The sequence below is a fragment of the Arvicola amphibius genome, chromosome 1 (genome assembly GCF_903992535.2).
Source record: "Arvicola amphibius chromosome 1, mArvAmp1.2, whole genome shotgun sequence".
Taxonomy (NCBI): domain Eukaryota; kingdom Metazoa; phylum Chordata; class Mammalia; order Rodentia; family Cricetidae; genus Arvicola; species Arvicola amphibius.
Window position 1 is genome coordinate 83,679,228 of NC_052047.1, and position 24,816 is coordinate 83,704,043.

Sequence of the window (24,816 nt, forward strand, 5' to 3'; positions counted from 1 at the left end):
AGAGATGTAAAATTGTAAATTCCTATGTATTTTAGACCTAGTGAACTACAGATGAGATGATAAAAGAACTAGCAGAAAACCAGAATGACAAAACCAACATTAAATTAAAAAGCAACACTTTACAGATGGCAAGGTCCTAGAAAGCAGAAAGGTAAACATGGAGGAAAACCCAATCCCTATACCTTACTGCACTCTCAAATTTGTATAGAAATTCTAGGGGATCAAAAGACTTCCAAATATTTTTAACTACAAAACTTAACAGTTACACATACAGATGGTAAATAAAAATCATTTAAATATGGCAAACAGGTATATTCATCACCGTTTTATAGATGTCAAACAGAGCTAAGGTCATAAAATCAGTCAATTACGTGAGGTCTCTGGCTCACATCCATATCAGGGAAGGCGGTTGTTCAAAGAACATTCCTCTTGAGTATGAATTAGAAAAGACAAAGTCAGGCCATTAAGGATGCTGGAAAGAGAATACCTGGAAGGACCATTTCTTGAGTCAGAATCTACTAGCTCTTTACTAAAGACGCCTTGCCTCTCCCACCTCACAACAACCATTAGCCTACCAGAGAAGAAGGGATTTAGAGTTAACTATACGATCCTACAAATTCTCTGACAAAGTGGCACCTGAAACACGGCTCAGCTTACACTGTACATTACCTTTAAACTGAATTATCAAATAACAACTAACTAAAGCATGTAGGTACACAGTCAGTATAATTATATAATTCACATCGTGGAAGCAGGCCTGAAAAAATATGGAGATGGAGCCAAAGGAAATAGAAAGAGCCTATAGAAAGAGTTCTATGGAGAACTAAGGGGCAAATATGTGTACATGACCAACAGCTAAGACAGTGGTTCTCAACCCTTCTAATGTTGTGACCCTTTAAAACAGTTAGTTCTTCATGTTGTGGTAACCCCCAAGCATAAAATTATTTTCATTGCTATTTCATAACTAATTTTGCTACTGTTATGAATCATATGTAAATGTTTGTGTTTTCCTATAGTTTTAGGTAACCCCTGTGAAAGGGTAGTACAATACCCACCCCCATGGGGTCATGATCCACAGTTGAGAACCACTGAGCTAAGAGAAAAGCCAAGTATAAAAGGGAGATTGGAGACTAGGGAAGCCAACCTATTCCCTAGGAACAACCTGGATAAAGGAAAAAGTGCAAGATACAGTCGATATAGCTTCTGTTTAAGAAGAGATAAAATTAGAACCAGAGGCCTATATAAAAGCTCATTTAAAAAGGACATAAAGGAAACCTGACGGTAATAGAAAAATTCTACGTTATTTATTATATTGGTAAATAACTATTCATTTGTCAAAACCCATAAAACATACACTAAAAATGGAGAAACACAGTACTTAGAAGTTGTACCTTAATAAATCTAACATTTTAAAAAGCTCTAAACAGCTAAGATGCTGAAAAACCTTACAATGCTTGACCAAGTTGAATGTACTTTGTCAAGTCTTGGCAGAGTAGGAGGAATGGACTCCGCAACCCCTCCAGCTTCCTGGCTTTCCAGCCGTCACCCAGTCCTGAATGTTCAGGGCTCGCCCCTGTGCCACCTGACCTGAACTCGGAGCCCTCAGTGTCTGACGCAACACCTGAGTTCCAAAGAATGTAGATAGAACTACCTGCTTCAGCAAGAGCTAGGTCTTGGCTGCACTAGAGTTTAGTGGGGTTTTTTGTTGCTTATTTTTTGTTTATTCATTTTCCCCCACAGCAGGAATAACTCAATAAGGACTGATCAATATGGTCCCTTCATGGGAGAAAAAGAGCAGCCTCTAGTACAGGAACAATTGCAACTAGGACATAAAGTCCTTTAAGCTGATGCTGATCAAACTTCCTGAAGTACTCATCATTTAGTATATGGATGACATTCTCCTCTCCTGCTCATCTTACCAATAAGTAAGGGAATGCTTAACTTTTATAATAAATAAACCAAAAGAGCAAAACTTAAATTTTTGGGCCAAGTCAATTGAGCACATTCTTATCTTGCCCATCACTACTGAAGATTTGATTCTATTCTTTAAGTTGCTTTCTTGAGACCCTCACTTAAATTCTGTAAGAAATGTAACACCGGAAACAGGGCAGGCTGTTAGCTTATTAAATAATGCTCTGGTAAAGTGGTAGCTCATAGAATGAGTCTCTTGCTTCCTTATCAATTACTTACCTTTCCTCTTTAGTATTTACTGGAATTATATATCAACAAGGTATTATAAAAATGTATGTATGTATGTCATAATTCTCCACAACAAATTGTAACTTATTTTCAAGAAATTGAAGACTAATGGTGGGAAGGACATGTTTTATACAACTTACTGGTAAAGAGCCTATAGAAATCATTGTGCCACTAAATAAAATGTAGGTTATTTGTTCCACACTGAGAATAACTGACAGGCTGCATTAGACTGTTACTTTGGATCTATAAATAATCATTATCCAAAAGATCCCCTTTTATGATTTTTTAAAAAATACCTAAGGGTATTGTCTAAAATTACATTTAAAATCCTATAAAGAGTGCTTTAAATGCTTCTACAGACGGCTCTTCAAAAGGACAAGGTCCATTATGTTTTATATACAAATTCCACACGCTTCACCCCTGGCTGTACAGCTTAATAGTCTGAACTTGCTGTAACCAATCAGCTTTTATTAGATGTTTCTCAGCCACTGAATATTTTAAGTATTACAGTAACCTATACTCCCTCCATTTTAACTATTCAACTGTGCAATTACAGCAAGACAGGAGCTACAGACAAAAGGTATATGTCTCTGTTTCAATGAAATGTTACTTACAAACTACAGGGAGACTTCAAATTATGCACAAAAACAGATGCACACCTATAAGATGGCTCAGTGGGTAGAGGTGCTTGCACACAGGTTCAAACACCTGGGTTCAACCTCCTGATCCCACAAGGTGGCAGGAGAGAGCTATCTTCTCACCTCCATACAATTGTGCACATCTGCACTCACAAGTATACACTATCACACATATAATCACACAACACACACACACACACACTACCAGAGCCTTTTGATGACAGTTTTTATGTAGACAACTTTGAAGCTAGCTTGACATTAACAATGTCATTCTAAGTGGTGGTTTTCCCATGGTAATTTCTATTTGGCCAGAAAGACTATGTAGGAATTATATTTCGAAAAGAAAACTGTGTCTCTTATCATCTCTAAGGCCTAAAAATAATTTGCTGGGGGACAGGAGGCAGGGAAGGCTGGGTGAAGAACCAGGTGAAAGAATATTAGTCCATTAACTATTCGCAAAGATTGTAGCAAAACTAAACAAAACAAATAAGTGCTAATAATTTCTGCTTCTGCAATACAAATCCATATCAAGACCTGGGATATTTTTAAGTGAAAACTTACACTTTCATAGACACAAAGACAAAAGAACACACAAAAGGCATCTCTTATGCAGAATGTATTTTCTTTTCTCTTTGTTCTTTTTTTCATATTAACTGTGCATCTTCATTAACAATTATGGGCTCCCAAAAGGAGTTAGCAGAATGCTGTTGGGAAGTGAGTGGGTAAAAATCCCAGCATAGATCTGATTTTTTCTCCATCCTCCAACCACCACTTTAAGAACTTGCACTGTATATCATAATCTTTCAAAATACAGAGATCTCTCCACTAGCAAAGCAGATTCTTGAACCTTAAAATGCAGCAAAAAACAAATACATGTGCTTTCTTTCCTAGTCAAAAGGTTAAGTTCATCTAGGATATAAAGAATTAAATTTAAAAAAAAATCACAACTTTAGAACTAAATCTGTCCCCAACTAGATAGCTGAGGTTCTCTTTTCTTTTGAAATTACTTTGTGGAATCTTTTTGGTAAGGTAGGGACCTGTAAAGCAAAATGAATATAAGGAAATGTCTTCTACTTTTGGCACAGAGAGGAGAGGTAAAGATGAGTTCTCAGAACGGTGCCTAAGTTTACCTTATGCTCAGGACAAGTGATCCTCTGGCTTGCTGTGCACACATGAGACTACAGCACAAGCTGTACACCACCAGCTAATCCTGTCGCTTTGTAAACCTCAGGCCTGACCTTCAGTCCGAAGGTTAGAAACTGTAAAGGGCACTGCCCCAGTGAGCTTCTAGAGCTGGTTCATCCTTCAGCATGAACCCACCGATTCTAAACCCTAGCATGACACTGGATCCTGCCTGCAAGGACCAGCATCTGCACATGGGCTGCTGCACGAAGGGGCTAGTGCTCTGCCCAAGACTGACGCCAGGCTCTGCAGCAGCAGGACTCCCAAGTCTGCTGCTGGAGCCTGCCACAGAGTGGTCAACTTAGTTATTCAGTTAGGAATAATTCTAGAGCAAAAAGTCTAAGTATTTAAAGTGACTTAACCTATCATGTTGGAGACACTGCTGCCAAATACTCAAATACTTTTGAAAGCTGGATGAATCTATGTTTAATTCTTAAAAAAAAAAAAATCTATCCAGAAGAATCCTCTCATTTTCTTTGGGAAAGAAAGTATTAATTCTGCTACCTAACAGCAAATAAATAAATCATAATAATTAGTCCAATAGGGCCAAGTAAAACAGAGACCTAAATTAGGGATGTCCCACTACCACCACCCAAAAAAAACCTTGCTAGCTAATTTTAATTGACATTATAGAGAAATTTTTAAAATTGACTTTATTATTGTGTTTGTCTGTGTGTATGTGTGCACATATGTGTGTGCATGTGTGTACATGAACCACTGCACATGTGTAGAAGTCAGAGGACAACTCTCAGGGGTCATTCTTTCTTTCCACGGGGGTTCCAGGAACTTAATTCAGATCTTCAGACTTGCATGGCAAGCACTGTTCCTCCTCCTGATGATTTACCTCTCTAACTCAGCAAAAGAAATTTTAACTTCAGTGTTAAAAATGAAAGAAGAGAATCCAGATGGCTAATATTTTGTTTTGTTTTCTCTTTTTTAATAAACACGTAATCTATAAATTTTAATTTTTTAAGAATTTTTCCACATGTGGGAATGAGTATTATTTCTAAGCAGGAAATTATTTATGACTTTCTCATTAGAAAGAAAAAATCTCAGGTTGACTCTGTTAGCTTTAATTGCCATAGCTGGTTATACCTACATGAGTGAACCCAAGTCCCAGCAAAACTCGGTAAACACAGGCACTGAGCTCAGACTTCAGTAAGTTTGCTCTGAATCTCATTTCAAAACTGTTAGAATAACTAAGATTACAAACACATAAGTAAAGAATACCACACATGGTAAAAACAAACAAACAAAAAAACCGCAGCTCTACAAAATGCTTCATGGTAGATTCTACTTTATCTATATTGTCTTAACAAAGCTTCACAACAGCCTGTGAAGTAGACAAAGCACCTGGTGTTAGTCTCATTTTACATAAAACAAAGGAGTAGAGCTCATATTTAAGTATCTAATACTACCCTTTACACCCCCTCAGTAGGGCTTTCTGTAGGGACCAGTGTCAGAGGCAGGCATCAATCAGCGCTGTGCCTCCGAGAACACAGAGGATTTTGACAGGTCGGGAAATAATATATGCAGAAGTCTAGAGGCAGAGAGTGAAGTGAGGGAGTGCTAGGCTGGTTGGCATAAGGCAGACAGGGCTACAGAGGTGAAAGCATGGAGAGCTTTAAAGTCTGGGTAAGTGCCTGCATGCTGCTGAAGGCAGAAAGAAATCTAATGGTCTGGAAGGGAGAACATGAGCTCGTACTGTATGTTCTGTGCTAAAGTAGACTGTAAACTAATGACAAGGATTTAAAATGGGAAGCGCTGTGGCGAGATCAGACTTTGAAAAGTCCTCTGCAAGGCACTAACTGGTCTAAAACAAAGAGAAACAGCTGAAGGCTACCCTCACAGCCCAGCATGGAGACCACATATCACAGACTGAAAGCAGTGCATTTGCCGATAAGGCTCTTTTAAGTCCTCACAACTCTCCTACAGAGTTACGACAACATCCCACATTATCTTGAATTTTCTTACACTTTATCTAAAACTTACCGAATCTTCTGGAGGTCTCTGGATTTTACCCCAGTCTACAGAAGGTCCCTTTTCTTGCAAAAATCTGTGATATAGCTTCCGAAATCCATCAAGATCTTTTTTAGTGTGCTATGAAAATGAAAACAATTGTTATAAACAGCCAAACATTTAATACATAGTAAACAAGATACAGACTATACTTTAAAAATACCTTTAAGTGAAATTCTTACACTATTAGAACATAAAGTAGACCAATTTTTAAGGCCTGTTTGAAACAGAAGTAGAAAAACTAAAAGGAATTCTACTTAAAGGATTCTTTAACATAAAAGCTAAACTTCTCCCCTGCCCCCAGTCAGTCAGTTATCACGTAACCTAGACAGTATTTGGTTCCTGTGAATTTCAACATGTTCCCTATTACATACCACTATTTTTTTCTACCTCTGAGTACAAATAAATTACACCAAAAGAACAAAAAAGGAATAAAACATAACCTCAAAACATTAAAAAAATGAAGTACAAACTGAAATTGAAAGATAAAAGATGATGTACAGAAAAGTAAAGCTTCTCAGTCCTGGGGAACCCCTATGACAGCTGTCTAGGAGCACAGTCTGAGAGGCTGGCTTTGGGAAACAGGCATGAAGAGTAACCACTTCTCTACCCAATAATATTAAAACACAAAGTATAATTCTGTCCATACGCTTTTGCTGACTTAGGAATTTCCTCAGCTTAAAAAAAAGTTTTACTATTAGCAAATGTTAAAGATCCTTGGCTGTTTAACAAGGCTAACTTTCTGGTGTTATATCCCAAGCTTATTTCAGGCTGGAAAATCAACACTGGCATCAACTGAGTATGTGGACACACAAAACAAAAGACACTATCAAGTCCTTACCTCAAACTCATGTGAGGTTGCTGTTGTGAGTATTTTTTCTAATTCTTTCTTCACAGATAATTCTAGTTCTTGGAGAATAACTTCTTGGAACTGAGAAGCACCATCTTGAGACATTGCTTTGCTAAGGTCTTAAAAAAAAAGCCACTGATTAAAATCAGTCAGCAACAAGGAGACTTAAGAATTGTGTTATTTCTAGATTAGTTAAGGTGAAGACTCACTGGCTTTTTCTTTTTATCAAAGTGTAATGACTGTTCTTAGCTGTCAATCTGATAACATCTGGCTTAACTAAAACCCAAATGGCTGGGGTACACTTGTGAGAGATTTTAATTAAATCATCTGAAATGGGAAGACCCAATTATAATCTGTAGTTTCTGAAGTGGAAAGATCCACCTTCAATCTGGAGCACACCCCCTGCGTACTGCCTAGAGGGCACAGAATGGAAGCTGTCGCTCTTTGCCTGCAGCAGCCCTCACTGGCATCAGAGCCTCTCGTTGGGGTTCCAGAGTACACTGGAAACCCGCCGAGAGTCATCCACTCCCACAGACTAAAACAGTGACCGGGTTCTCAAACTCACAATGTTGAACGAGCTGGATCACAGCCTGTAAGCCATTGTAATAAATTATGTTTTATATATATAAAACATTTAAGTTATATATTGCATAAAACATATAAGCATCACATATATAGTATATAGCCTATGTAATACAGAATTCAGGTACAATATATAATTTACATGTTATATATTTTAGGTAAACATATAGTTTTATTATATAATTAAATACATATTAACATTCATTCAATATATATTCACTCTATCAGTTCTGCTCCTCTAAAGAACGCAAATACAGAAAGATACCTATAAAAAGATTTATCAGTGAATAAGTGGTAAAAATATTATCAGTAAAAAAAATTACTATACTCTTTTTAAAAATTAGTCAGCGGGGGAAGGTTTTTAAAACTTTTTAAAAGACACATAAAAACCTACTACTTTATAAACTAAAAATAAATAAATGATTTCTTTACAGCATGGAACTTCCAGATGTCATCAAGTTTTTAAACAAGAACTCAGTTTCAGGTGCAGAACATCTTCCTATAAGTTGCTGGCCAAAGAGGTCTAAGCCCACCAATCCCACCCAAGGAATACTGGTTACTGCCATTGCTCTTGATTGCTGCCCCCCAGAACTAGATGGTAAGACCCTGTTGCTGAAGATACCACACAACACTCTTTATTACAGGACACACAGAAATGAAGATAGAACTGATCTGAAAACACTCTACCCATTGGGCAGTGTCCATGGTGCCAGAAGGTGTTATGCAGCTGCTGGGGGAAATACATTAATAGTCTCACTCAGCAAAATAATGTGTACCACTAACTCATCAAGTAAGATATATCCACTGGGACAATAGTGGTCTGACTACTTTGAAGATAGTCAACTGCTTTGTGACTGCATTTGAGGTCTGCCTCCAAGGGAGGGAGTACACACCTGACAGTGTAAACCTGGTCAAAAGTCTGGCCCCAACAAGAAAACACTAACATTGTTTCCCTGTGTGAACATACTGTCAAACTGGCTTCTCAATAATTATGTTTATACTCACAGACACATGTAAGTCTCAGCCCGAGAATGCAGCTCCTTTTTGTGGAGGCTGATGATGAAAAACAAAACAAAACAAAACAAAAAACCGCCACTCTATCTAATAAAGGAGCTGGAACTAAGTAACTGATGTGCACTCAGCACTGAATGAGACATCTCCATTCACATTCACACTTCCCTCCCAAAGCTTACAGAGCATCACAAAAGAGAGGATGGAGAGGATGGTGGAGGAGTGTCTACGTGTTACTTTCATTGATTAATAATTTAAAAAAACTGCCTTGGCCCTTTAAGAGGACAGAAAATTAGGTAGGCAGAGTAGACAGAACAGAACTGTGAGAAAAAGGAAGCAGAGTTGGGAAGACGCTTCAGGCAGTCGCCCTGCCTCTCCTCTCCGAGATGGACGCAGGTTAAGATCTCTCCTGGTAAGTAACCACCTCGTGGTGCTACACGGATTACTAAATATGGGTTAATTAGCCAATAAGAGGCTGAAACTAATGGGCCAGGCAATGTTTAAAAAAATACAGTTTCCATGTAATTATTTTGGGTAAAGCTAGCCGGGTGGCGGGACGCAGCCCTGCCGCTCCTTCTACAAGAGTGTCATGAAATGCTGCTATCTGATATTACTGCTGCAACCATGAACACACACACACACACACACACACACACACACACACACACACACACGTGCGCGCACAAGACTGGGCCCTCTAACTTCCTACCATGGACAGGGAGATGCCCGCTCTGAGCACCTAGTGACTATTAATGGTTGCTGGGGGAGGGTAAGTCATTTCTCTAATACAACCACTGGGGAACTAGGAGAATACCAGAGGGTAATGGGGACTAAATATAATCACAATACATTGTATATATGCATGAAATCATAAAAAAATTGGGGAGGAGATGGAGAGATGGCTCAATGACTAAAAACACTTACTGCTCTTACAGAGGATCTGAGTTCAGTTCCCAACTCCCACATGGCAACTGCAACTGTTAACTCCAGTTCCAGAGGATCTGACACCCTCTTCTGACCTCTGCAGGCACCAGGCACACACATGATGCACTTACACACATGAAAGTAAAACATTCATTCTTATAAGTTTAACTGCAATCGTCATTTCACAGGAGTTTATTTGAAATTGTCACATATCATAGAAGATACAAATTTTATATGATTAACATACAGAGTTTAAGTCAGAGCAACATGATTATGCCAACCGATGCCCCCAGCAAGGGAAAAACCCAGTAAAGTCACATGGGCATCTTGTTGAACAAGAGCCATCTTTTGTAGCCTGTTCTTAGAGGTGTGACTCCCTTGGATTATTTAAAATAAAACTACACTGATGGTTATCCATTGAGAATATGGTGAGACACATAAGAATAACGTCAATAAAGAATCTAATTATAAAATAGATTAAATGGAAAACAGTATGAACACTGAGTACCAACAGAGTAAAAAGAAAAATAATGAAGAAAATTAAAATATGAAGTTACAACTATTTATGATAGACTTACAAAAATACACCTAAAAGATTCATATAAATAGAAGTTATCTTTGTATTACAGCTAAAGTCAACGCTACCTGGCATGCTAGTAGCCCATACACAGGATTTAACAGGAAGGTCTATATAAGACCTGAACTACTGTCTCTTTTAAAGTCTAGTTTTGCATTATTACCACTAATTTTATTTTATTTGTTTATTTTTTTTTGTTTCTACTTTTCTGTTGGGTATTTGTAAGCAAATGTAAATAGCCCCAAATTAACTTTTTCTTTTTCTACTGTTAAGACCACACAAGGATCAGGTCCACAGGGGTAACTTGGGTCTTGGGAGGAGCCCTTGGCTCCTTTAATTTTCTTTATCTATGTTATTAGCTGCTATGGGTAAAGGTCTTGCTGACTGTGCTTTCTCTTGGAAGCATTGGACAAAGTTTCCTGTGTTGGCCTTCCTGTTCACAGAATGTAAATTGGTTGAGTCCAATCTCTGAATCAACAGAACAGATGGGTCACCAGAGCTGTAGGTCAGAGTGTCCATCATTCCATGGAATGCAGATGCATGGGGGCGGGGCTAAAATTCTGGCTGCTCCTTCAGTCTCTCTGTTTAGCATCAGTTTACAAGGAGGCTTACTAAGCAAGACCCATAAGGTCACTTACCAAGTGCTGAAAAACAAACCTTGCTTTAAAATTTAGTTGTTACTTGGCAAAAACATATTTTTCAAGTAAACCAGATTTAAGACTCTACTCATTTTCTCCCAAGACAGGGTTTCTCTGTGTAACAGTCCTGGCTGTCCTGGAACTTGATTTGTAGACCAGCCCGGCCTTGAACTCACTGAAATCCTCCTGCCTCTGCCTCTCAAGTGCTGGGATTAAAACATGTGCCACCACTGCCTGGCTAAGTCTCAATTAATTAATTAGAAGCCTAGCATGATTAGTATAAACTATTAAACTTATTTTGAAAAAATAAATATATATATATGATTTTAAATATATATATATAAGTATATATAAGTATATATATATATATATAACTTAAACAAAGCTGAAAGCAGGTCAGTAGTGATGAATGCCTTTAATTTCAGTACTTGGAGGCAGAGGCAAGCGTACCTCTGTGATGTGGGAGAGTCTTCTGTTTGTGTTGATTTCATTGGTTAATAAAGAAAACTGCCTTGGCCCATTTAATGGGCCAGCTCTTAGGTGGGTGGAGTAGACAGAACAGGAAGAAGGAAGTGAGGTAGATGGCTCAATCAGATGCCACGCCTCTCCTAAGAGAGACAGATGCCATGCCTCTCCTCTCTGAGCGAGACCTGATGAAGCCCCGGCCCAAGATGGAAGTATGCTAGAATCTTCCCGGTAAGGCACCACTTCGTGGTGCTACACAGATTATTAGATAAGGGTTAATCAAGATGTGAGTAAGAGGCTGGAACTAATGGGCCAGGCAGTGTTTAAATGAATGCAGTTTGTGTGTTGTTATTTCGGGGCATAAGCTAGCCAGGCAGCCGAGAGCCAGGCAGCAGCTCATCACTACACCTCTGTGAGTTTGAGAAAAGCCAGGGCTACAAGGAGAAACTTTGTCTCAGAACAACAAAAACAAACAAACAAAGAGAAAGAAAGAAAACAACCTGAAAGAAAAGTGCTGAGTAATTTTCTCAATTTTAATTGAGGAATAACAGAGCCTAGAAGGTAACTGTCCAGACAAGGGCAACTGTCCATGAGGAGACCGTGGTGCAGAAGCCTCATGCCCTAAAAGCTAGTTTACTTTCTAGCAGTAGTCTTTAGACTTTTACAGGACCAGAGCTGAGAGAAGGACCAACCAAGTAACATTTCAACCCAGACAGTGTATCTGTTTTTTTGTTTTAAAATCTTACTTTATTCATTAAAATGCATATGGGCTAAGTTGACAGTTTTAATTAACATGACCATTTAGTTATAAGCCAGTCTGGTATTATGTAAACATTATAAAATCACAGCACACGTAGACACACATCAACCCTAATAATCAGATACAGTTTTACAAACACCAAAGGTTTTTTTCATCATCTGTAAGTTAAGACTGCTGATCATACCATCTTTTATATCCATCCTTAATCTAAATCTGTACTTTTAAAGATATTACTCTTAATATAAATAAGGCATATAAGTTTTCAGTTTAAAGGCATGGAGCCTAGCCTGATAAAGTCTTAAGTAGGCTGAGCAGGAACCAACAGATTGGTTTCTATGCAGTTCTTTCTTCTTTCTTTAAAACTTAAATGATAAGAAACTTGAAAAGCCTGTTTTTGAAAGATGAGATCACAAGTAGATAGGCAATGGCTTTTGTCTTTTAATGTTATGTTAAAATTTACCTTAAAATATGATTTAGATTTTAAAATAAAACATAGCCATTTTATCATACACAATGAGAATGAGTAATCTAGGAATTTTGAAAACTATTGTTTGTTGGTATTATTTAAATGGCCTCAAGTATTTTACTCAATTACTGTGGGAATTTTTGAGGGTGGACTGAGTTTTATGTTGTCTTAACATAAAATGACATACAATTACGTGAAAACAAAGATAAACACATACGGCAAAACATTAACAAACATAGAAGTTTCTGTCTCTGTCTTTAGAGTGAACAAATTTGACTTGGGAAATCCGTAAACATGTCTCTTGTCAATCTGTCTTCAGTACCTTTAACCCTGAAAGGTCACATGAGAGTGTGATTTCCAGGTCTCAGTGTCTCACACTGAGAAGGCAGAGCTCAACAGCGGAAGTCTGTGGAGCCTGAGGCTCTGTATTACTGAAAGTTCTTAGGCTACTGAAGTTATTTGGTTACGTTTTAGGGATAATCTCTGGGCACTAAAAAAGCAGTAGACCAAGAGTAAGGAAAAACTTTTCCCATTTGGGAAGGTAACAGGAAGGCTTGTGAGGACACAAGGAGAAAAATCAGGCTTTTTGGAAGTCCCCCAAAAAACAAACAGAAAGTCAGAAAACGGACTTAAAATGTGTCCTACATGTACCAGTTGATGGTGATGTCTGGGGGATCCCCGATAAAGCTTTCTAGTTTTCCTTGTGTTGTTAAGGGTCTTTGATGAAAAGCAAAAATGAATTTTAATTGCCCTAATAATCGAACATTGTTTCTAGGGGGAGGGCTATAAGCAGAAGAATGGATTGCAGGAAACTTTACTTCTAGAGTGTCCTATAGAGTTTAGTTTTCTTTGCATAGCCTCCAATCTTGGTAGAGAGTGGTAGACGCCGGTACATTGGGCACTTTAGAGAACCTCCTTTGATTTCTAGAAAATAGGTGTAGTTGTTATGATGGTATTTACATGTAATCTTTTATATTTCAGCCAAAATTTTCCTTCACCAAGCTTGTATTGGAGCCAGACAGTATATAGTAAATATTCATCTTTTTCAAAAATTAATGTTTTTTTTTAAATCTTTAATGTTGAATCATGGCACGTATAATCCAAGAGAAACAAAATAGAGACAAGTACTGAGTAACATCCCTCTCCTCCATTCTCAGAGACCAGATCATCAGCGTACCCTCCCTCCAGTCTTCTGCCATCTATCCCAAGTTTCCTTGGGAGATCTGAGCATAGACCCAAAATGTTCAGAAACATTGGTTTGTATTCCAATGTTCTGAGTCGTAATTATATTCAGCTGGGGTTGTATCTAACGGCCACACTCTGGCTTTCTGTCAGGATAAAGTCACAAAAATATTGAAATGTTATTCCCTATTTTGAGTATTTTTTAGCCATTTAAGGCAACTTAGGCCTCTTTCCAAAAAGCTGGGGGGGGGGGGTGAAGTTGAAGAAAGAGAAAGAAGAGAAGAGGGGGAAGACAGACAGACAAGACAGATGACAGACAAACACTGCGGTCAGAGAAGAGAGTTGCTTATATGAATAGTTATGGCTTTTTTTGTTTCTATTCCTATTCAGGTGGGTGTAGGTCAGTGGTACAGTGTGTGCCTAGTATTTCTAAAGACCTGGGTTCAATCCCAAGTCTAAAACAAACAAACAAATCCACCCACCCCACAAATTTTGCTGGAGATGGTGGTATACTCCTTTAAGCTCGGCACTTGGGAGGCAGAAACCTGTGAGTTCAAGGCCAGGCTAGCCTACTAGTAAGATTGTCTCAATTACCCCTTCTGTCCCCAATTGCAGTTCAACTTAAAAATATAAATAGGCTTGGTGGGCCTTTGGAGCTAATCTTCAAAGGAAATCTTTTTATTTGAGGAATTAAACCCATGTTAGATAGGACTGTCTTTAGTAAATGAACAGGAAAAAGTTCAAAGCAGTTTTGGTTTGATGAACCAGAAAAGCAAATAGATCATAGTGGCAGAAAACTGGGGAACAAATTAACTCATTTTTTTGTTTTGTTGTTGTTTTTTTAAGGCTTGGCATAAATTTTCTCCAAGAAAATACCTGAGAATCAAATCAACAAGGAGAAAGGACTGGGAACCTAGCTCCTGAGTTACTTTAGCTAGCTGAGATTAAGTTTCCAGACAAAGGGTCAGAACCCACACCTTGCCTGAAAATTAGCAATAGTACACACTGCTCAGTTCTAAAGTTACTTTTGTTGGTGAAAACTAAAGCCCAAAAATTTCTTGGGAATAAGGGTAGCATGTTCTCACACTCCCAGAGATAACTTTAGTCAGACAGGACTAAGTTTCTTGCCCGAGAGGGTGTTCTTGTTTCATTTCTGTTGCTTTGATAATCAGCTTGGCAAAAAGCAACCTCCAGGGGAGAAGGGGTTTATGTTAGTTTACAATTCCAGATTACAGTTCATTACTGCTGAGAAATCAAGGAGAAAAAACTTAAAGCACCGGGTAATATGCATCCACAATCAAAAGCAAAGAGAAATAAGAAAATCTACCAAATTCAATTCTCACAACAGTTGACAAATAATTTGGAAGAAGACTCTTAATACAGAGGAAGAAAAAGGCATGTATTAAAAAAGAAAGCACCAAAAAAACGGAAACCATTTTGTTCTGTTCCACAGATCAGTTTGAACAGATCCTGAAATACACAATAATTTTTTTAAACAAAAAACTGTCAGACTCAGAAGTTATTTATAGACTGCCATTTTCCCCTGAAATTAAATATGACAATCACATTCCTAAAAAACAGTGAATGAAACACTTAACTTATGCTCTGGGCAAATGCTTGAGCTAAAACTAAGTGTAAATGTGAAGTTCAAATATGACGAAGGAGCTACTTGAGATTTAGCTAAGTGAAGGAAATTAAAACAACTTCAAAGGTTCCCTCTCTAGAAGAGACGACCAATTAAGTTATAAGGCTTAAGGTGAAAATATAAAGAACGGACCATGCCAGTACCCTCCCTATTAAGCCAAGCAGGAAAGGCTGGTTGAAAGATGTTATTAGATTTCTACCAACTTCAGTAGGTCCAACCTGCAGACATATCCTCAAAAAATATCAAACACAGATTCAAATTTAAGTTATAAGTTATAAGAGCACTCATTCCTTTGTAAGTACTAGATGCTAGGAAGGAACAATCTGTATTCTTTCCTAGTTTCAAATATAATCAGCTTCTACAAGGAACACATGGTAACAAGCACATTACTCTCTTCTACCCCATTCTGCTAGTTTCACTCCCCTGACAATGTGCTACTACTATAAAATTGTATTTTTAATGATTAAGGAATAAGGATGGCTTTATGAAGTAAAGGATATATAGAAATAGCTGGATATGGTGGCACACACCTGAAACCCCAACACTCAAAAGGCTAGGCAGGAAGAGTACAAGTTTGAAGACAGCTTGAATTTCATAGTGAGATCTTATTTAAAAATTAAATTAAAAGGATGGAAGGATGGTTGGTTCAGCAACAGCAGTGATCTTTTATGCTTCAGTGTAGACCAGAAGGTACAGAGCTAAAACCCGGTTTTCTTTCCAGTTATTTATTCATCCCAAATTTTTAAAGGAAGATCTGGAATTTCTGGAAGGTAAAGAACAGACTGAAGAATTTTTCTAGGACTTAACATTACCAAGTTACACTTCTGGCAATGACAACTGTGTTTCTAAGGGAAGGTCAATGAAAGAATCCCTGAAATAATGCAAGATTCCCAACCTCGTAAAGATGGTTTCTTCCCTTCCCACTTCCTACCAAAGAGAACCGATCCTCTACTACTTCAGACAGAAAGTAAATGAGCAATCAAACATTTCATTACCACACTCATAAACCAAAACATTTTTAAAGATGAGAGAAAGAGAGAACAATTAATCTACTCTTCTACTCTCCTCACTTTCTGGAGGAATCTGAGGTTGAAATAGTTTGATGACTTCTGCAAGGTCACAGTGCAGGCAGATGCTGGGGCCTACAAATCAAGGGTTTTTTGTTTTGCTTTTTTGTCCTGAGCTCCATCCCACTACAGTAAATCAATATATCCTATTCATTTTCCTCTAGTCAGGCTTTCTTTAAATTTTAGAATAAAAATTCTTAACTGTCATCCTCCTACAGAGTCTACATACTAACCAACAGAATTGCTCCTCATCACACAAAACTGGGCTTACTAGAACTTACTAGAATTATTTGGCTGGTTTCATTATACTTTTAGTAAACGTCATACAGTCCAAGCAGTAATTGTTTTTCTCGGCCCCACTTCCTACTATAATCTAGTTCTTCCTTATTCACAAGAACTAAAAGCTCAACACTATGGACTTTCCACTATCCAGGTGCAGAAGGCAGGTGCGTGGAACATTCCTTTACACTGTGTGAATGCATGTTGCTGTGACTGGTTTGAGAAAGAAGATGACTGGCAAAAGCTGGGCAGGAAGAGACTGTGTGGGAGACCCAGACTAGGAGGACGCTGGGAAGAAGAGTAGGGTCTCAGGAGTCTCAAGTGAGATGCAGAGGAAGCAGGAGATAAACATGCCATGTTGAAAGAAGGTACCACTATGTGGCAGAGGACAGGTAAGAAATATGGGTTAAGTTGTAAGAGTTAGTTGGTGAAAAGCACAAGCTATCAGCCAAGCATTTATAATTAATATTAAGTCTCCGTGTCCATTATTAGGAACTAGTGGGTGGGAAAAAGTCTGCCTAAAGATGGTGTTCCAATGTGGTGCACAAACATTCACTAAGACATGAGAAAGCTTTAAAAAGGTTCTAAATACACACACACACACACACACACACACACACACACAGAGCCACACACGACTTCCTAGTCTCGTGTCTCTCATGCTGGCCACAGTACAGAGATGCATCTCTTGGCAGCTGCCAGCATGACGTATTTCATTTCTGCAGTCTCTCATATGGGCTATGGTACACAAAGACGTCTCTCAGTTGTGCCTATGGGCTTTCTATGTGAGCTCTGCTGGTGCGCTGCACGGGGTTTTGCTCATGTAGACAAAAAAGGTTACAGATGCTCAGTAAGACAGATCCAGATGGAAATAAATCTCTAAATGGGTAACAGTGTGTTCAAAAATGTACAAAGGCTTAGGAGAGAAAAGACATGGTATAAGCAGTCATAAAAATATATAGTTTTAGAATCATGGTAAAGTATTTAATAAGGGAATAAAGTAATATAAAAGAAAAAAGTCATGTAATGATGGAAAATACACAGAAGAAAGTCTGGATCCTGTATGTTATGTTGTCTTTAAATTTTTGGACTGCTAATGAACCACTGATAACTGCTAAGAAACAGTGGATAATGAATACTGCTAGGTTAAACTAACCTATTTATTTTTTTAATTTTTTTGACTTCAAAATGGAATAAAAAGGTATGTTACTTTGGGGAAGAGGTTATGCTTTTATTTCCACAGAAGATGAGAGAGGCTATGGATTTGTTTCAGGTTGATATGGATCAGGTTTGATGGGGGAAGACACCCTGAAGATCCTGACTACAAACGTAATAAATAAACCTAGAACTACAAGACACGTGATGTGTATTTTATCTGTTCAAACACAAAACAAAAATTATCTTTGGTTGACTTGTGTATAATGCAGTCTATTCTTGTATTAATACAGATATGCAGGTTACCTTTGAAAGCCTATGCATTTTTCAGAGTCAGGGGACCAGATGCCAATAAAAAACGGATGGCTCAGATGATCCAGCATCCAGAACAGCTTCTAGGATACTGGCTGAGATGATACAGCCTCACAGAATACTTCAGCCAAGACTTAACAATATCCTGATTTTCTCAAGATTCCTCCAAAGACGTCAATGCCCCCAGGCAACAGGTTGCAATCTAGAAAAAACAACACCCTCATTCCCAATAGATGGGTTATGGATGTTTGTTATCATTTAAGTTATAAGCCGTTATTGGTCATAGTCAGGAAAAAAGATAAACAAAAGAGTTAAATTCAAAGATCTCTTTCTAAAAGAAAAAATGGGGATATGATATAGAAATTATAGAAAAAAGAATAATCATTGAATCTACTTTAATCCAAAAAAAACTTAATCTCAAAGTATTTTACAATGGTATGGATTTTGGTTTATTAATACAAATTTAAAGTTAATTTTGGTATACTGTATGTATGTTTCTACTCATTTGGAGTATTGTTTTTATGTAACTCACTTAAAAATGTAATGTATAATTAAATACAGATTAATAGCCATCCTGATAGTCATGTTAAGTATTTTTTAAGATCATAAACATATATTTAGATTAAGATTGTCTTCAAACACTTCAAAGTACTACAAAATATGGAATTTAAAATGTTTTAATAACATAAGCTTTTTCTTGACAGTGAGACACATCTGCTCCCAGCAGCACCAATTTACTTCAGAGATGATGGGCATCAAAGAACCTCCATATGAAGTTTATTTTCTTTATGGCAAAAGTTAGCCATCTGAGCAAAGAAACTGCCCTTGCCTCAACTGCTGACAATATACTGTCCAAACTGGATCAGCAGGATGCAAAAGAAAATGACAGCTAAACTTAGCTAAGAAAAGGTAGGGTAGTCCTTTAGAGATCTCCGCTTCTCAGAATTCCTGCCAGATATTCTAGGCCTGTAGGCCAAAGATCTTTTTGTTACAAAAGATCTGAAGATGACTGTCCAGGCAACCAGATGTCCCTGTTGTTAGGTAACATTTCAGACTTCTGGGGTCTCTGATGGAGTTAAAGACTAAATAATTAGACTTAAAGTTTTCCTCAGTTTAAATTAGCTATAAAACATTAGACTCACAAAGATAAGATAAATATTATTTTCTCTAAATTTGCCAAATACAAATAGACTGGATATTGTAACTGTAATTCTTACTTAATAATTGTGTTGTTATATATAATTTTATTACGCTTAAGTTAAAACCTTCCTTTTTAATTGGACAAAAAGGGAGAAATGTGGAACATTCCTTTATACTGTATGAATATATGTTGCTGTGACTGGTTTAAGAAAGAAGATGACTGGCTAAAAGCTAGGCAAGAAAAGATTGTGTGGGAGACCCAGACTAGGAGGACGCTGGGAAGAAGAAAGGTAGAATCTTGGGAGTCACAACAGGCTGTGTTGAAAGAAGGAACTGCCACATGGCAGAAGGTAGATAAGAAATATGGGTTAATTTATGTTGTAAGAGCTAGTCAGTAATAAGCATAAGCTATTAGCCAAGCATTTATAACTAATAGTCCATCTCTGTGTTGGTTATTTGGGAACTAACGGGTAGGAAAGAAAAGTCTACCTATGAGGGAGGAGAAGGGGTGGGGATGACGTAATGGGACATTCAGAAACCCAGCAAAAAGCCTAAGGGAGAAAACATGAGCAAGGAAAGGTGAAGACCCCCCCGTCTACCTCACCACTCATTTCTTTCGTCTTCCATCACATTAGTCTCAACCTTCCTTGGAAGTCCACAGATACTGACAGCCCACAGCTGTCTTTTTTCTCTTGGACGGGGTCTCTCTACATAGTTCTGGCTGTACCAGAACTCACTATGTAGAATAGCCTGGCCTAGAACTCAGAAATCTACCCACCTGTGCCTCCCAAGTATTCAAATTAAACAACAAAGATAAAATTCCAAGAAGGTAATCACAACTGGAAAAAAACAATGCATTCATTCATTGTTTTTACATGAAAGTATATACTGATTACGCATGCCAATTCGAGCTAACCAGGTTCTCCTGTCCTTCAAATTCTTTGGGCTCCACTTCTCAGAAGTATCTGACATCCTGACTTACCTTTGTGTTATGTCTCAGTTTCCACAATTGGCTCCCTTTTCTCCTACTGAGTTCCCTAAAGACTGTCTCCAGACCATTTTTTTCTTCTTTATGTAGTCCCTCACCAATCTCACTAATGGTAACAAATAGTTTCCATAAGAGGTCACATGCAGATGTTAGATGTCAGAGGACGATATACAGAACCTGGTTCTCTCCTTCTACTATTCAGGTCCTCAAGCTTGGTGTCAAGCACCTTACCAACTGAGCCATTGTCTCCTAGGCTCTTCTTGTTGACATCTCTTAAATATGTACCTCGCATCCAAATCTTAGCACCACCAGCTCCAGACTTGTCTTCTCTACCAGTTCTACATCTTTTATCCTTAATACTAAAAATTACCTCAACTCACTTTGTTTTTGTCTAAAACAGAAATCATCAAGACTATACTTCCTGCCCTTAAATCATCCAGACTAAAGCGGAAGTCACAAAGTTGGCTCCTCCCTCTGTTGCCTTCACATTACCTTCAATCCAGTAACAAAACTGCTTATTTGGATCACTACAATTCATTCTCTTTCTATTTTCAATACTACCTTAATTTACCCTAGCATTTTCACTCTTCTGTTCAGGGGGACAATGACTTTCTAACCAACCTGCCTACCACTCTAGTCTTGTGATGCCAAGAGATATGAATTGATTCCCATGGCTGTACTGTCTTCCTTATTTGGTGGAATATTCCATGTCTACTTAAGTAAATACAAATTTCTGATCCAGGGATTACTTTTCTCTTACAATGTAAAGGAGATGTTTATTTTATCTTAATGTGTATGAATGTCTTGCCTGCATGTGTGTGTACAATGTACATGCCTGGTGCCTGCAGAGACCAGAAGAATGCTTCGCAGTCTCTGAGCAGGGGTTGTAGATGGTTCTAAGCCACCATGTGAGTGCTGGGAACTAAGCATGGGTCTTTGAAAGAGCAACAAATGCTCTTAACTCTCAGCCACCAGGACCCTGATCTAGGCATATCTTAAACTCAGACTGAGGTAACTTTTTGAATGGTCATAGCTAGTAAAAGTCACAAAGGCTGCAATTACCTATTCTGTGACTTCTAGATGAGTCCATCTAAAACTTTAATTTGCATATAAATAACCCGGTGAGCTAGTTAAAACACTGATTCCTGGGCAAGCTCCCAGGCGTGCGGACTCAACAGTTTGGCAGCAGGGAACATATGCATCTCTAATGAGCAAACACGGCCAGTATTGCTCTGATAACATTTCATTTCTTTTAATGCTTATTGCAGTCCTGCTTCTAGTTCTTCTTGTCACCTCTTCTACACCTCAAGGACATGTTTCTAAGATGGCACCAGACCCAGATTGGCCTAATTTCTTACAGATGATTAGTTTAAACATGAAACATTAACGTAATTTTGACTAGAGACATCCAACTGAATAAGTCGACAAAGGATTTTACAAAAATGTGTTCCTCATTCAGAAAGAAGGAGAGAGAAAGAGAGAGCGGGTTGAGAAAAGATCCATTTGAATGTTTAATAACTGCTTGGGGTGAGACCTGTAAGAGATCTCACCTAGGGTTTTGTTCCTCTTAGGCAAGGGCTCTATTCTTGGGCTGCATTCCCAGCCAATAAGTAGTTGTGACAACAAAAAGAAAAGGGTGAGACTTTACAACACTGTGAGAACACTGAGGAGCTTTGCTAATATGCATTCTTCTCTTTATACAAAACTGGTAAAATACATAAACTAAACTTCTCATTAAAATAACCTTGTTTTCATATAATTCAGTCCACTTCTTTTGGTAGTACTAGTGACAGAAGCCAGTGCTCCATACATACTAAAGCAAGTGTTAACACTACAGAATAAACAACATCTCCAATCTAGAATAGTTCTTAAAATCTCAAAGAATAAAGTATCACTTGTGGAAAGCATTCAAAGTGCCCTGTTAGATAGCACCATTTCATTTTAGAGTTAGTAGCTGAGAAGAAAGTCACACCACAGGGAAGCAGTGTAACATAAAGTCACCAAGAGCCAAAAATTATCTGGCAGCCCTGTCCTATATATTGATATGTACACTTAGATGCACTTTTAAGCCTGGAAGGACCTTAACCCACTCCTTACCTCAAGGATAAAGAAATGAGCCCAGAAAAGATATTTCCCTAATGGTACCCAAGTCCTGTTGTCTGGCAACCTGTTTGCTTCTCTTTTTAACTCATACATTTACAGTACCTTTACATGGTCTATTAATTCAGGTCCATGCCACCAAATCAGTATGAAATCCAGAAACCCAACTGTCTATCATATGATGAAATCAGGTGATAATAAATCTAAACATTCAAACATTCTCTTACTGCATCCTATGCTCCTCTACTTTTCCTTATTATTTGTTTCCTGAGCAATGGAAAAAAAACAGGCAATCTATAGTTTATTACCAAGACTAATCTTTTAATCATTTGTATGAATTGGCCTAAAACAGTGTGACTGTTTTTCTTTATGGATGAAGCTTTATAATTCTAAGCAAAAATATAACATGAATAAAATATTGTATCAGCTTTTGCCAAGACAGCTTTTTAGGTTACTGTGGCCAAGGGGGGGGGGGGGGGGACGGGGGAAGAGCTGTTCTCAAAAAGCTATTCCCTAAAACAGTATTTGTACAACTTGGTGACTAGCAAGTAAAAAGTAGACTAAGCAAAACATTACTATTTCAAGTCCATGAATACAATGAATAGGTCTGCATTTTTTTTAAGATACAAGTAAACACAAAGGAGTAAGAAACTCTTGATTTGCACAAGAAAAACAAAAATATCTAGGAAATGTTGGGGAAAATAAAACATTTTGTTGTTTAAGCTAAGTAAGACAACAAATAGCTTATTTCTCAGTGGTTCCCAGAAACAATCCCTAATTGTCAAAATGGTTGGGGGGGGGGGGCACAACCAATTTCTTTTGGTCACAACTGAGAAAAATAAACAATGGGAACTATTGGCAGAAGCAGAATTGGAGCCTTAGACAATCACTTTACAACAAACTAAAGGAGATGAATGGACCAATCAAGTTCACCAGGAAACAGTTTTCAAATGCATCATTATTGTAGTTTTTACACAAAAATTGCTCAATCAAATACCACAAAATTTAATTTTCTTGGAATGGTTTAGCAAGCCCAACTTCCAAAGAATTTCGTGAGCTATTAATAGAAAGATCTATGTCTGATAGACTCTTAGAGATCTAAGAAATATTGTTTCAATTAATAGTAACTATGCTGGAGACAATCTACTAATAGACCTAAACTGTTCACAATTCAAATACTGTTTCTCCAAGTTCAAATTGAATATTTTAGAAAAGCAATTGCAGGTTGTTTTAAAAAGGGTCACAGTCTTTGGAAAACCTCCAGTTTCTAAAGAATCCCACACTATATCAAAGGGCTCAAATCAGCCATCCTTCACTCATTTAAATTTGAGTATCTCCACACAAACATGGTCTAACACTGTTAGAATATATTCCAATAGTATACATGTAGAAGCAAAATCATCATTTTCTCCACTGTACAAATAATATTGGGATAATAGCATTATGGGAAGTGAATACATATTTTATTCATTTTCACCAATAAAAAAAGGTTAACTTCCAAGTATTTATTTCTATTAACTCTCCAGACTTCTGAGAACTCATAATGCATGCATTTGTACAAAAAGTACCAAAGAAAGCTTGGTGGAAAGTAGAAAGCTATAGTAGATTGCTCTTTTATATAAAACATTTTCATCAGGTCAGTTTATATTCCTACCACAAGTTCTCCCATTATTTGAAGTTGGCTACAATTCATCTCTGAAGAAACAAACACATACACATATACAACGGTTTCTGTGGAGGGCTACTGCAAGAAAAGCTCTCTTACAGAAACCTTTCGATGTATCTTCCAAGAAGTGTACCCATTAATATTTATCTCTCTAATATTCTTCATCAATTTTTTTCTCAATAGTCTTTCACACATGAAAATCATCAATTTTACTTAGAAGAAAGGCTCGTAAGGGAATTTAATCTACACGTAGGACTGAACTGAACTCACACCCCACCCTCTAGCAGCATCATAAACTAATCTACAGCTTTAAGGAATGTGCTTTAGTCAGCACAGTCCTCCTGGGTAAACTATCTCAGTCATTCAATGATAAGCAAGAGGTTTTAAGATCTGAGAAGAAAAAACCAGGCCAAAGCTTGACCTTGACAACCAAGACACCCTTTCATCTGAGACCCTAGAGTTATAATTAGCTCAGTAATCTTTGTTGACCACCTGCCATCTACCCAACAGGAATCACCAACAGTCAAAAACTTCTAACAAATGGGGAATGTTGACAGGCCATGCATATTTTTTAAGCAATACAGATATATTTATATGGATTTTCTTGAACTAGAATACTTCTCCACCATTTCCAAACATTTAAGGAGACATTTCTTTTTAAAAGGAAAATTCCTAATGGCATCCGATGACAAACCTAACAATAGCCAACAACTGCTGATGATACCACCTCCAAATATGACAGGCAGGAAAGAGGTAGTGTTCACTTATTCAGAAAAGTGGAGGAGGCCCTTCAATAATATGAGCAACAGAGAAAACCAGCTAGACAAGCAATGTCACAGGTAGGCAAGAGAATACAGTAGCTTGAGATCATGCTTTCAGCTCTAAAAGCATCACCCTATGAGAAAGTACCAACTTGGCTCCTGAAGAATATAGACTTAGGGACATATGCAAAGAAACTGAGGTCTTTTTTT

At 37.7% G+C, this 24,816-nt stretch overlaps 1 protein-coding gene across 2 annotated transcripts in view; it reads right to left on the reverse strand.

Annotated features, from left to right (window-relative positions):
• The window catches only part of Ugp2 (UDP-glucose pyrophosphorylase 2), a 54,615-nt gene that overhangs the window by 25,407 nt on the left and 4,392 nt on the right, over window positions 1-24,816 (reverse strand). For both annotated transcript variants that reach the window (XM_038347688.1, XM_038347679.1), the window contains exons 2-3: window positions 6,880-7,007; window positions 6,012-6,119 (exon numbers count right to left, since the gene is read on the reverse strand). In XM_038347688.1, coding sequence (XP_038203616.1) covers window positions 6,012-6,119; window positions 6,880-6,993 — 222 coding nt within the window. In that variant the 5' untranslated portion in view covers window positions 6,994-7,007. The remainder of the gene's footprint in view (window positions 1-6,011; window positions 6,120-6,879; window positions 7,008-24,816) is intronic.